Source organism: Nycticebus coucang, chromosome 8 (genome assembly GCF_027406575.1).
Source record: "Nycticebus coucang isolate mNycCou1 chromosome 8, mNycCou1.pri, whole genome shotgun sequence".
In the NCBI taxonomy this organism is placed as follows: Eukaryota; Metazoa; Chordata; class Mammalia; order Primates; family Lorisidae; genus Nycticebus; species Nycticebus coucang.
This window is the reverse complement of record NC_069787.1, coordinates 116,898,925-116,913,439: the sequence shown is the minus strand read 5'-3', so window position 1 is coordinate 116,913,439 and position 14,515 is coordinate 116,898,925. Positions and strand designations below refer to the sequence as shown.

The 14,515-nt window shown below is 37.5% G+C and overlaps 1 protein-coding gene across 2 annotated transcripts in view; it reads right to left on the bottom strand.

The window, feature by feature from the left end:
* Positions 1-14,515, bottom strand: part of RNF13 (ring finger protein 13) — a 182,015-nt gene that overhangs the window by 1,422 nt on the left and 166,078 nt on the right. For both annotated transcript variants that reach the window (XM_053599620.1, XM_053599621.1), the window contains one exon: positions 256-336. In XM_053599620.1, coding sequence (XP_053455595.1) covers positions 256-336 — 81 coding nt within the window. The remainder of the gene's footprint in view (positions 1-255; positions 337-14,515) is intronic.

Here is a 14,515-nt window from a genome sequence, read left to right as displayed (position 1 = left end):
GTTAATATGCTATGGTTGAGAATATATTTAATCTCCTGCCATATTCAGTGTTTTCTATGAATTATGTAGGGACAGGAGAAGAAAAGTTTGTAAATTATTACAAATATACCTCCATCCTTTAATGAAACCATTAATTAGTATAGGGCCTGTGTTACAGAGTGCTAATAACTATTTTCAGTCTCTTCCCCTGTAATACTGAACCTAAATATAAATTAGTCTATGTGTAAATTCACAGCAGTATGCAATTACTCATACCATGGGAACAGGGAAGGATTCTGAGCTTGTCTCCATCTTCATATTCATCCAAACAAATGGCACATACATCATACTCATCTCCTGTAACAGAAAAATGTAAATAAAATAATACAGAGACGTATTTTAAAGTTTTCAGATGTTTCAAGATAGGTCTTTTCAATTGTTTTAAACATCGTTCGATTTATTTATTAACAATCATGACTTTTGTTTGTTTTTTGTCAGACTCAAAGATCTGCTTTGCCGTTCAGACTCCAGGACCTGAAGTTTTAATTTACCCTTTTACCTAAAAATACATAATTAAAAATGGATGTCAAATATGTTAACTTTATCTTTGCAAAAGATTCTAATAAGAATCATAATTTGTGTAGCTTTATTCAAATGCTAGTTTTGAAATATTTTATGTCAAAGAACAAAATTTCACTATTTATAAAATTTTGCAAGTCTTTGGGCCATTTTAAAAATAAAAGTGGAAACACGTTGGCTGGGCACAATGGTTCACACCTGTAATCCTACTACTCTGGGAGGTCAAGGTAGGTGGATCGCTTGAGCTCAGGAGTTCAAGACCAGCCTGAGTAAGAGCAAGGCTACTAAAAATAGAAAAATCAGCTGGGAATCCTGGTGATGCCTGTAGTCCCAGCTACTCCGGAGGCTTAGTCACGAGAATCACTTCAACCCAAGAGTTTGAGGTTGCTGTGAGCTACAGTGCCGTGGCACTCTACTGAGGGCAACAAAGTGGTGAGACTTTGTATCAAAAAAAAAAAAAAAAGGAAACATGTTAAAACATATTCAGACTTTTAAATCAAGTATGGTAGTGAACATAAACCCATTTGGAAGGAGACACACTGGGCTTCATATTTCCAGCATTGACCAGTTCTGTGGTGCTAGACAAACTGCTTAGCCTTTGACATCCAGATCTGTTATGTGCAAAAAGATTTTATCCTTGCAGGTTGTAAGGATAAAATGAGATGATATAAACAAAAGGCCAGGAAGGTAGTATTCAATAAAGGGTGGTCTTACTATATCATTACCATTGTAAGTGTCTTACTGTTGAATTTATCGTTTTTATAATCATGAAAGTTTATTAATAGCTCTTTTTGGAGTTCCAGTCTAGTTATAAGTCTTTAAAAAAACTGTCAGTCCTTTGAATACATCAGTTAATACTGGTTTAGGCACCACTGTGACTGCTTTCAATAAAGTATTTTCCATTAAATAAACGTTAGGTTAAAAACTTAACAAAAATCTTGAGGAAAAGACAGTTAAATTCATTGCTTGTCCCACAAGGAGGGGCAACCACCTTAAGAGACATACAGAAATAAACCCATTGACTGAATATATAACCTGGATGAACAGGACAAATAAACAGAATCATAGTTATTTTGAAACAGTCTCTTTAATGTTTTTTAGTCATTTAAAACACATTTAGGAGGAGTGCTCAATAGAAAGTTTTAATGAAAATTATTAAATTCTGTACAGTATCTTGAAATGGATCACTGAAGTATCACCTATCCAATACATTTTATAACAAATGCATATCTACATATATTAGAACCTTGTATGTGAAATTTGCTGAGACTGATGAGCCTCAACTTTTAGAAGACTGAAGGACACCTGATTTATCTATCCCTGTAATTATACAGATGGTCCATTTCTATGAACTTGAAGGACAGACTGTTCTAATGTATTTAGTAATTCAATCATGACTGACTTTTCATGTCAAACTTCCAGTCTTATCACCTTGTGAAAATGTTTACTAAAAACAAATTAATACAGGTGTCTAATACAGACTGTGGCTCAAAGCTGTTCCAAGGTGTTAGATCTGGCAGAGGGCAAACAGGTGGCAAGGAAGCAGCTAAGGGTGGAGTAAGAATGAAAGTACAGCTGGGAACAGTTCCCTGGCGGTAACAGACACAGTAAGGGTTCCTAGTGACCTTCAACTGACCTAGGACTCATTACCACCTAAGTAGCATAGCATGGGTAGAGCTTTCCTGAAGAATTCTGGAGAAGACTCATGCATAGAATAGGGAAACTGTTACATAACACCAACCTGTCAATCACCCCAAAAGTGAGGACACAAAACCAATCCTGCCAGGAGAAAGGTGGGACAACTGGTGAGCTTACAAACTGCAGCATGTGCTCAGCCTCAGGGGCTTTCTCTACTCCTGGAGACTGACCTGTTCCTTTCTCTCTGGAACTCATTTCACTTTGTGTCATTTTGTACGGCTTCCTTCTTTATCTTTACTGTCATAAAGTATGTGGGATTTCTTTCTATGATCAGTCTGTCATTGGGTCAGCTCGGTACTAGTACTCACTCATGGCTGGGAAGTGGGGGACCAGGAACATGCGAACAAACCTAACAAAGGCGCAGGGGTCCTCAAACTTTTTAAACAGTGGGCTAATTCACTGTCCCTCACACCATTGGAGGGCTGGACTATAGTTAAAAAAAAAAAAACAACTATGAACAAATTCCTATGCACACTGCACATATCTTATTTTGAAGTAAAAAAACAAAACAGGAACAAATACAATCACACCACCTCATGTGGCCCACAGGCCGTAGTTTGAGTACCCCTGCTCTAAGGTTTATTTTATTAAGGTAGGGAGATTAGTGCTGTTACTCACATAGGACCACTGTGATCACAAGGGTCCTTAAAAGTGGAAGTAGAAAGTTGAGAATCAGAGGAAGATGTGACTATGGATGAATGGTCAGGGAGATGTGACTAATGGCTTTGAATATGAGGGTCACAAGCCAAGGAATGTTGAGTGGCCACTAGAAACTAGAAATGATAAGGAAATGGTTTTTCCTCTAGAAACCCCAGAAAGTAGCACAGCCCTGCCAGCACCTTCATTTTAACTCCATGAAACTGGTGTCAAACTTTAAACCTACAGATAATAAACTTATGTTGTTTTAAGCCATTAAGGTTGTGGTAATTTGTTAGCCCAGAAACAGGAAACTAACACAGGTAATAAGTATTTGGGTTCTCTTTAACCCTTTCCAATCCTACCTTGGACCTGGCCTAACATTATGATTTTTTTTAATAAATAAAAATACTTTATTTTTAACCTAAAATAGATAATAAAATCATCAGATGAGTTTATATTTATATTTTTCTGTTTTAAAACTGTAGGATATTTACAAGTAGTCCAAACCTCTTTTCTGCCTCAAATAAATAAGAGGTGGGGAATACGTGGTTGGCGGAAACTTTAGATTGGAAAGGGTTAAATCAGTGGTTCTCAACCTTAGGATGTATTTTAATTGTTACAAAGGGGTCGAGACCCACAGGTTGAGAACCCCTGGGTTAAATATATAGATTTGATGCTTTGGAAGCATTGAGCTTTCAAAACAATCTTTGAATCGTTACCAGTGATGGAAACACTTTAATACATATTAACATACCTATCTTAGGGTTATTGTGAGGATTAAAAGATAATGCAAAGTAGAGTTCTTTACATAGTGTTGGGCACATACAGTACCTCTTACCAATTGCCCAGTGGTAAAACTAGTTAAAAGCGTACTGACTCATCACATGACATAAGGCTGTGACTAGAAGGCGCTAATATCCTACCTTGTGCTTCTGTCCCACCAGATGAACTGTATGCTGACAAGTGATCACAGAACCTTTTTGTTGTACTTAACGGTAATTATGACACATAGTTAAATATTCAGCAGCCCTTTATCTGGGAGTGTAAAAGACTACTGATTTTATTTGAAACCTAGTTAGAATCATTAGAAAAATTTTAAAAAGCTAGTTGCTCCCTCCACCTCATCCCCAGTCAAAATGTGGTTAAATTGGTTAAGAAAACTAAAAGATCAGACAAACATATATTAATAAAAAGCAAGAAGGAAAGTAGAATCTAGTTTTTGTCTCACTTTAAGTACCTGAAACTAAAAATGGTAGAAAATGCATTATGTATTATGATAATTTGGAAATCCAGTCAGTGGAGGCTATGGTCCAACATAAAACAACTGTTGAGTGGATTTATATTTATATTTAACTTAAAGATAAGTTTAGGGCATTTATATATTTTTATGACTTACAACCTTAGCACAGTATAATAATTTTCTACTGGTTCTGGTAGCACAAGATAAAAGGCCTATAATAAGTGCTTAATAGATGTTAGTTTTATTACTATTAACACCATACTAGACAGTTCTTTTCTTTGTCTAAAACTAGTTCTCAAGTGGAAACAGTCTTTTCCCCCAGGGACGTTTGGTGATACCTGGAGGCATTTTTTATTTTCACAGCTGGGAATTGGTGTAGATCAAGGACGTTGTTAAATATCCTATAATGTACTAGTCAACTCTTCAAATAAAATTATTCCATCTAAAGTGTCATCATTGCTGAGGTTGAAAAACTCTGATATGAACTACTCCAGCCTAAGAAAACGTTGGTAATTCTCTAGTGGATAAGATGTCAGGTCTATTATGTGAAACAACATAGAAACACTTCTGTCTGTCATGTTTTTGTCATTGTTGTTTCAATAAAGTTTCAGAAAAATTTCATGAAGGTACTTTTTTAAAAGTCTCATCAGAAGACGGCTGACCAGAGACACCAGCTGCCAGATCATCTCAGAAAGAAGGAAAAGTTTTAGATGAAAAAGAAAAAACTGACAAATATAGACTGAGTGTTAATTCCAAGGGAAAAGTGCCAGAACCTACAAGAGAACATCACATCCTGAGAGGGAGGTCACAGCAGTTACTGACTTGATCATACGGGGTGTGATTGTTTCTTACCCACAAGCACCATCTACTGTCTCAGAAATTAAACTGGGTGTGCTGATGTAATTCACGCTGTTATGAAGACCACAGGGCTGGGGGAGGCAAAAGGAACACAAAAGACCTCTATCCTCTCTCATCAAAGAGAGACAGTGAATCTGTCACCACTGCTAAAGCCTACAAACAACTAGCAACTGAGAAAACCACCACACCAAGGCACCATCCAGATGCCAAATTGCCATCAAATCACCCACAAGCAAAGCCAAAGGTTGTTACCCAACATATGTAAAAACACAACCTTATGAGTGTGTATGTGTGCGTGTTGAGCCCCATCTAAACAAAAGAACATGCAGAAGCAGTAAGTGACAGTTGCCCTGGATGAGAAGTAATCAGTGAAAGAACTCCAGAAGTATGAAAAATCAGAGTGAAAGGACACCCCCAAAAGATAATACTAAACCCTAATAATACTAAACCAATCAAAATGAAAATATTGAAATAAGAGATCAAGAATTCCAGATATGGATTGTAAGGAAGCTCAATGAAATCCAAGAGAAAATGAAAAACCAACTGAAACAAACAAACAAAAAAATCCATAAATGAATGAAAAATTCATGATAGAGTTCAAGCTATAAAAAAAAATAGAACTTCTGGAAACGAACAATTCATTTAAGGAAAATACAAAACACACAAGTTTTAAGAATAGAATAGACCTGGCAAAAGAATCTCAAAGCTTTAATACAACTCTTTCAAATTAACTCAGCCAGTCAAAACTAAATGGAGAATTAAGAGGAATGAACAAAGCCTATAAGAAATATGGAATTATATTACATGGCCAAATATAAGAATTATAGTTATCCATGAGGGTGAAGAAGAAAACACACAAAGGCTGGAAAATCTGTCTGAGAGAATAGGTAAAGAAAACATCCCTGGTCTTGCTAGAGGCTTAGAGATCTGGGTATAATAACCTCAATGAACACCTGAGAGATTGACTGCAAAGGAACAATCACCAAGACAGGTAGCTATCAGACTGGCCAAAGTCAACACAAAGAAGTAAGGAACTCCTACAAACCATGAGGTGAAAATATTAAGTAACTTACAAAGAAAAATCCATCAAGCTAACTGCAGACTTCGACACTAAGATCTTACAAGCAAGAGCAGCACGGCGACCACAATTGGCTCCCGCCCAGACCTCCATAACAGCTGTGCCGCCACTGCGATGGGCTCCTGCTGGACCTCTGTAAGAGTTGCACCGTGACCCCTGACCCACAACCGCGGCCGCTGCGCCTCCACACGCCCTGACCAGGAACTGGGGAAGCCCTGCAACCCCACATCCTCCCTCCTGTACCCTCCCTGCCTCCACACTGCCCGCTCATCTGGCCAGGGACTCTGGTATCCAGGTGCCCTCCAGAGCCCTCCCTGCCTCTGTGCAGAGCCCTTCTCCTGGACAGAGACTGCTGGAGCCTTGGGCACTCTGTCCCAAAGTCACTGGGTGCCAGGTACTCCCAGAACCGAGTGCACCACCCCCTGCCCTGTTGCTGGATCCAGGTGTGTCACATTCCAGAGCTACTCCAACAACCAGAACCCCTTGGCTGGGGCAACCCCAGACGATCTACAAAGGGTCACTCCCTACAAAGATCCAGCAACAATAGAGTGATCCTGCTGGGGTCTAATCTTGGAGAGACACCTCCCCAACTATGAGGACGGCTAGAGGCAACAGTGAAAAACAATCATGAGGCGAAATCAACAGAAAAACTCTGGCAATATGAATAATCAGAGTAGATCAACACCCCCAAGGATCAATGGGGCACACACAGCACAAGATCCCATGCACAAACAAATAGCTGAGATGTCAGAAATCAAATTCGGAATCTGGATAGCAAATAAGATGGAATTAGAATTCCAAGAACTAACCCAAAAGATATCTCAAGAATTCAATGAATTCAAAGACCAAATGACCAAAGATTTTGACACACTGAGACAAGAAGTTGCATTCCTCAAGGATTTGAGAAACACAGTAAAATCCCTCAGTAACAGAATGGAGCAAGCAGAACAAAGGATTTCTGACATTGAAGACAAAGCTTTCGAACGCTCCCAAACTCTCAAAGAGGAAGAGAAATGGAGGGCAAAACCAGATCACTCTCTCAGCTCTGGGATAATTGGAAGAAAACCAATATTCGTCTTATAGGGATCCCCGAAAGCAACGAAGTGGCTTCATAAGGCACAGAGTCTCTTCTCCATGAGATTATGAAGGAGAACTTTTCAGACATGCCAAGAGATTCTGAAATTCAGATAGCAGACAGTTGCAGAACTCCAGCACGACTCAACCCAAATAAGACATCCCCCAGATACATCATAATCAATTTCACTAAAGTTAATATGAAGGAGAAAATTCTGAAAGCTACCAGATGAAAGAAAACCATCACCTACAAGGGCAAGAATATTAGAATAACTGCAGATCACTCTGCTGAAACCTCTCAAGCTAGAAGAGGATGATCATCGACTTTTAATCTCCTAAAACAAAATAACTTTAAACCCAGGATCCTGTACCCAGCTAAACTGAGTTTCATTTATGACAGAGAAATTAAATACTTCAATGACATTCACATATTGAAGAAATGTGCCATAACTAAACCAGCTCTCTAGGATATTCTCACACCTATCCTTCATAAAGACCAGTGTAACCCTCCAACACAAAAGTAAACCCACACAGAAAATTTTGATCAAATTCCAACTTCCACATTCACAAAAGGATTAAAAATGTCCACCGGACTCTTGAAATGCTTATCAATATTCTCAATTAATGTGAATGGTTTAAATTGTCCTCTAAAGAGGCACAGGTTGGCTGACTAGATACAAAAACACAAGCCAGATATCTGCTGCATACAAGAATTACATCTCACATTAAAAGACAAATATAGACTCAAGGTGAAGGGATGGTCATCTATACTCCAGGCAAATGGAAAGCAGAAAAAAGCAGGCATTGCAATCCTATTCGCAGAAGTAATAGGCTTTAAACCAACCCAAATAAGGAAGGATAAGGATGGACTTCATATTTGTTAAAGGTAATACTCAATATGATGAGATTTCAATTATTATTTATGCACCCAACCAGAATACATCTCAATTTATAAGAGAAACTGTAACAGACATGAGCAACTTGATTTCCTCTAGTTCCATAGTGTTGGAGATTTTAACACCCCTTTAGCAGTGCTGGATAGATCCTCCAAAAAGAAGCTAAGCAAAGAAATTTTAGATTTAAACTTAACCATTCAACATCTGGACTTAACGGGCATCTGCAGAACATTTCATCCCAAAAAACTGAATACACATTCTTCTCATCAGCCCAAGAAACATACTCCAAAATTAACCACATCCTAGGCCACAAATCTAACCTCAGCAAATTTTAAAAAGTACAGATTATTCCCTGCATCTTTTCAGACCATCATGGAATAAAAGTTGAACTCAATAACAACAGGAATCTGCATACCCATACAAAAACATGTAAGCTAAACAACCTTATGCTGAAAGATAGATGGGTTATAGACGAGATTAAGAAGGAAATCACCAAATTTTTGGAACAAAACAACAATGAAGACACGAATTATCAGAACCTCTGGAATACTGCAAAGGCAGTCCTAAGAGGGAAATTTATAGCACTGCAAGCCTTCCTCAAGAAAACGGCAAGACAGGAAGTTAATAACTTCATGGGACATCTCAAGCAACTGTACAACGAAGAACATTACAACCCCAGACCCAGCAGAAGAAAAGAAATAACCAAAATAAGAGCAGAATTAAATGAAATTGAAAAAAAAAAGAATTATACAACAGATCAATGAATCCAAAAGTTGGTTTTTTGAAAAGATCAATAAAATAGATAAACTTTGGCCAACCTAACCAGGAAAAAAAGAGTAAAATCCCTAATTTCATCAATCAGAAATGGTAACAATGAAATAACAACAGACCACTCAGAAATTCAAAAAATCCTTAACGAATACTACATCAAACTCTACCCTCAGAAATATGAAAATCTGAAAGAAATCAACCAATAACTGGAAGTACACCACCGACCAAGACTTAGCCAGAATGAAGTGGAAATGTTGAACAGGCCTATATCAAGTTCTGAAATAGCATCAACTAGGGTGGTGCCTGTGGCTCAGTGAGTAGGGCGCCGGCCCCATATGCCAAGGGTGGCGGGGTCAAACCCAGCCCCGGCCAAACTGCAATGACAAAAAAAAATAGCCGGGCGTTGTGGCGGGCGCCTGTAGTCCCAGCTGCTCGGGAGGCTGAAGCAAGAGAATCACGTAAGCCCAAGAGTTAAAGGTTGCTGTGAGCCGTGTGACCTCATGGCACTCTACCTGAGGGCTGTACACTGAGACTCTGTCTGTACAAAAAAAAAGAAGAAAAGAAATAGCATCAACTATACAAAATCTCCCTAAAAAGAAAAGCTGACTAGATACCAGATGGCTTTACGTCAGAATTCTACCAAATCTTTGAAGAAGAACTAGTACCTGTATTACTAACCTCTTCCAAAATATAGAAAAAAAAAAAAGGAATATTACCCAATACATTCTATGAAGCAAACATCACCATGATCCCCAAACCAGGGAAAGACCCAACAAGAAAAGAAAATTATAGACCAATATCACTAATGAATATAGATGCAAAAATACTCAATATGATCCTAAGAAACATAATCCAACAACACATGAAAAAAATTATACACCATGACCAAGTGGGATTTATCGCAGGGTCTCAAGGCTGGTTCAATATAAGTAAATGTATAAATGTAATTCAGCACATAAACAAACTAAAAAAATAAAGACCATATGATTCTCTCAATTGACATAGAAAAAGCTTTTCATAATATCCAGCATCCCTTCATGATCAGAACAATTAAGAAAATTGGTATAGAAGGGACATTTCTTAGAAAAAAAAAAGAAGGGACATTTCTTAAACTAATAGAGGCCAATACAGCAAACACACAGCCAATATTGTACTGAATGGAGTTAAATTGAAATCATTTCCACTTAGATCAGGAACCAGGCAAGGTTGCCCATTGTCTCCATTGCTCTTTAACATTGTCATGGAAGTTTTAGCCGTTGCAATTAGGGAAGAAAAGGCGATCAAGGGTATCCACATAGGGTCAGAAGAGATCAAACTTTTACTCTTCGCAGATGATATGATCGTATATCTGGAAAACACTAGGGATTCTACCACAAAACTTTTAGAAGTGATCAAGGAATACAGCAATGTCTCAGGCTACAAAATCAACACCCATAAATCTGTAGCCTTTACCTATACCAACAATAACCAAGCCGAAAAAACAGTCAAGGACTCTATTCCTTTCACAGTAGTGCCAAAGAAGAGAAATATTTGGGAGTATACCTAACAAAGGAAGTGAAAGATCTCTACAAAGACAACTATGAAACTTTAAGAAAAGAAATAGCTGAAGATGTTAACAAATGGAAAAACATATCATGCTCATGGCTGGGAAGAATCAAAATTGTTAAAATGTCTCTACTACCAAAAAAAAAAAATGTCTCTACTACCCAAAGCAATATATAATTTCAATGCAATTCCTATTAAAGCTCCATTGTCATATTTTAAAGATCTAGAAAAAATAATACTTTGTTTTATATGGAAGCAGAAAAAACCTTAGATAGCCAAAACATTACTCAGAATTAAACAAAGCAGGAGGAATCACGCTACCAGACCTGAGACCATACTATAAATTGATAGTGATCAAAACAGCATGGTACTGGCACAAAAACAGACAAGTAGATGTCTGGAACAGAATAGAGAACCAAGAGATGAATCCAGCTACTTACCGTTATTTGATCTTTGACAAGCCAATTAGAAACATTTAGTTGGGAAAAGATTCCCTATTTAACAAATGGTGCTGGATGAACTGGCTGGCGATCTGTAAAAGACTGAAACTGGACCCACACCTTTCACCATTAACTAAGATAGACTCTCACTGGATAAAAGATTTAAATTTAAGACATGAAACTATAAAAACACTTGAAGAAAGTGCAGGGAAAACTCTTGAAGGAATAGGCCTGGGTGACTATTTTATGAGGAGGACTCCCAAGGCAATTGAAGCAGTATCAAAAACACACTACTGGGACCTGATCAAACTAAAAAGCTTCTGCACAGCCAAGAACATAGTAAGTAAAGCAAGCAGACAGCCCTCAGAATGGGAGAAAATATTTGCAGGTTATACATCCGATAAAGGTCTAATAACCAGAATCCACAGAGAACTCAAACGTATTAGCAAGAAAAGATCAAGTGATCCCATCTCAGGGTGGCAAGGGACTTGAAGAGAAACTTCGCTAAAGAAGACAGACTCACAATCTACAAACACATGAAATAAAGTTCATCATCTGGGCGGCGCCTGTGGCTCAAGGAGTAGGGCGCCGGTTCCATATGCCATAGGTGGCGGGTTCAAACCCAGCCCCGGCAAAAAACCACAAAAAAAAAAAAAAAGAGAGAAAGTTCATCATCTTTAATCATGGGAGAAATGCAAATCAAAACTACTTTGAGATATCACCTAACCCCAGTCAGAGTAGCCCACATAACAAAATCCCAAAACCAGAGATGTTGGCATGGATGTGGAGAAAAGGGCACACTTCTACACTGCTGGTAGGAATGCACAATAATACGTTCCTTCTGGAAGGATGTTTGGAGAATACTTAGAGACCTAAAAATAGACTTGCCATTCGATCCTATAATTCCTTTACTAGATTTATACCCAGAAGACCAAAAATCACAACATAACAAAGACATCTATACCAGAATGTTTATTGCAGCCCAATTCATAATTGCTAATCATGGAAGAAGCCCAAGCGCCCATCGACCCACGAATGGACTAGCAAATTGTGGTACATGTATACCATGGAATATTATGCAGCCTTAAAGAAAGATGGAGACTTTACCTCTTTCATGTTTACATGGATGGAGCTGGAACATATTCTTCTTAGCAAAGTATCTCAGGAATGGAAGAAAAAGTATCCAGTGTACTCAGCCCTACTTTGAAGCTAATTTATAGCTTTCCCATGAAGGCTATAACCCAACTATAGCACAAGACTATGGGGAAAGGGCCAAAGGAGGGAAAGGGAGGAAGGAGGTTAGGGAGGAGAGAGGGTGATGGATGGGGCCACACCTACGGTGCATCTTAGAATGGGTATAGGTGAAAGTCACTAAATGCAGAATACAAATGTCTACATACAATAACTAAGAAAATGCCATGAAGGCTACGTTGAACAGTTTGATGAGAATATTTCAGATTGTATATGAAACCAGCACATTGTACCCCTTGATTGCACTAATGTACACAGCTATGATTTAACAATAAAAAATAAAGTAAAACAAAAAAAAAAAAAAAGGAAAAAAGTCTTATAGGCATTGGCCTAGGCAAAGAATTTATGAAGAATATCTTAAAGGTAATCAATCACAGCAATAATAAAAATTAACAAATGGGACCCGATTATATTAAAAAGCTTCTTCAGAGCCAAAGAAACAATTAGTAGAGTGAATAGACAACCTACAGAATGAAAGAAAATATTTGCATGCCATACATCTGAGAAAGGGCTGATAACCAGAATCTACAATGAACTCAAGCAAATCAGCAAGAAAAGAAAACAAAGAACCCCATTAACAAGTGGGCAAAAGACAAAAACAGAAATTTTTCAAAAGAAGATAAATGGCCAATAAACATGAAAAAAATGCTTAACATCTCTGTCAGGGAAATGCAAATCAAAACCACAATGAGATATCCCCTAACTCCATTGAGGATGGCTTTTATTAAAAAAATCTCAAAAGAACAGATGCTACTGTGGATGCAGAGAGAAAAGAACTCTTACACACTATTCATAGGACTGCAAACTAGCACAACCCTTATGGAAAGTTGTATGGAGATACCTCCAAGAACTAAAAGTAGACATACCATTTGACCCAGCAATTCCATGACTGGGTCCCAAAGGGAAAAAAAAGTCATTTTTTCAAAAAGACACATGCACTCAAATGTTTATTGTAGCACAATTCACAATCGCAAATGTAGAATGAACCCAAATGCCCATCAATACATAAGTGGATTAATACATATAAAATATGATATATGTATATGATGAAGTAACACTCAGCCATAAAAAAAAAGATGGACTAATACATTTTATAACAACATGGATGGAACTGGAGACCATTCTTGTTTTTTTTTTTTTCTTTTATTTATTTATTTTTGTTGTTGTTGTTGAGACAGAGTCTCACTATATCACCCTTGGTAGAGTGTCATGCTGTCACAGCTCACGGCAACCTCAAACTCTTGGGCTCAAGCAATTCTCTTGCCTGAGCCTCCCAAGTAGCTGGGACTACAGGCACCCACCACAACACCTAGCTATTTTTTGTTGCAGTTGTCATTGTTGTTTTTAGCTGGCCCAGGCTGGGCTTGGACCAGCCACCCTCAATGTATGTGGCCAGTGCCGCAACCAATGGCCAATAAATAAACACTGGCCTTAAATGAGATTTTAGAACAAATGGGCCTAATGAACATTTATAGAACATTTTTCCCAGAACGTACTGAATACACATTCTTCTCATGAGCACATGGAACATCTTCAAAAACTGATCATATGTTAGGCCATAAAACATGTCTCAACAAATTAGGGGAACCATACCATGTATCTTCTCAGACCACAGTGGAATAAAACAAGAAATCAAGAGAACACTCAATTTTACAAGAAGCCATAGAAATTAAACAACCTGTTGGTGAGTGGTTATTCAGTTAAGAATGGAATTAAGATTAAAATTTAATTTTAATCTTTTATTAAAAGAAATCAAAAGGAAATAAAAAGATTCCTCAAACTGAACCACAAAGGGGACACAAGCTATCAAAATCTATATGGCATTTAGCAAAAGCAGTCCCAAGGAAAAACTTCATAGCCTTCAATACCTACATCAAAAAAATAGAAAGATCACAAATTAACAATCTAATAACACGTCTTAAGGAACTAGAAAAGGAAAAGCAAACCAAACCCAATACCAGCAGAAGAAATAATTAAGGTCAAAGCAGAATTAAATAAAATGGAAAACAAAAAAGCAATATAAAACATCAATGAAGCAAAAAGTTGTTTCTTTGAAAAGATAAACAAAATTGATAGATTGCTTGCTAGATTAAGCAAGAATATGAGGAAGGACCAAATAAGCTCAATCAGAAATGAAGAAGGAGGTATTACAACTGATATGACAGAAATACAAAATACTGTCTGTGAATACTATGAAAATCTCTACACATATAAACTTGAAGATGTTTGGAAAAATTCCTGGAAATACACAACCTTCCAGGACTCAATCAGGAAAAAATAGGCATTCTGAACAAACCAAAAACAAGCAAAGAGATGGAAGCAGTAATAAAAAAATCTTCTAGCAAAAAAGTGCTCTGGACTCAATGGATTCACAGATGAATTTTACCAGATCTACAAAGAAAAGCTGATACCCATACTGCAGAAAGTATTCAATAACATTGAGAAGAAAGGAATCCTCATTCTATGA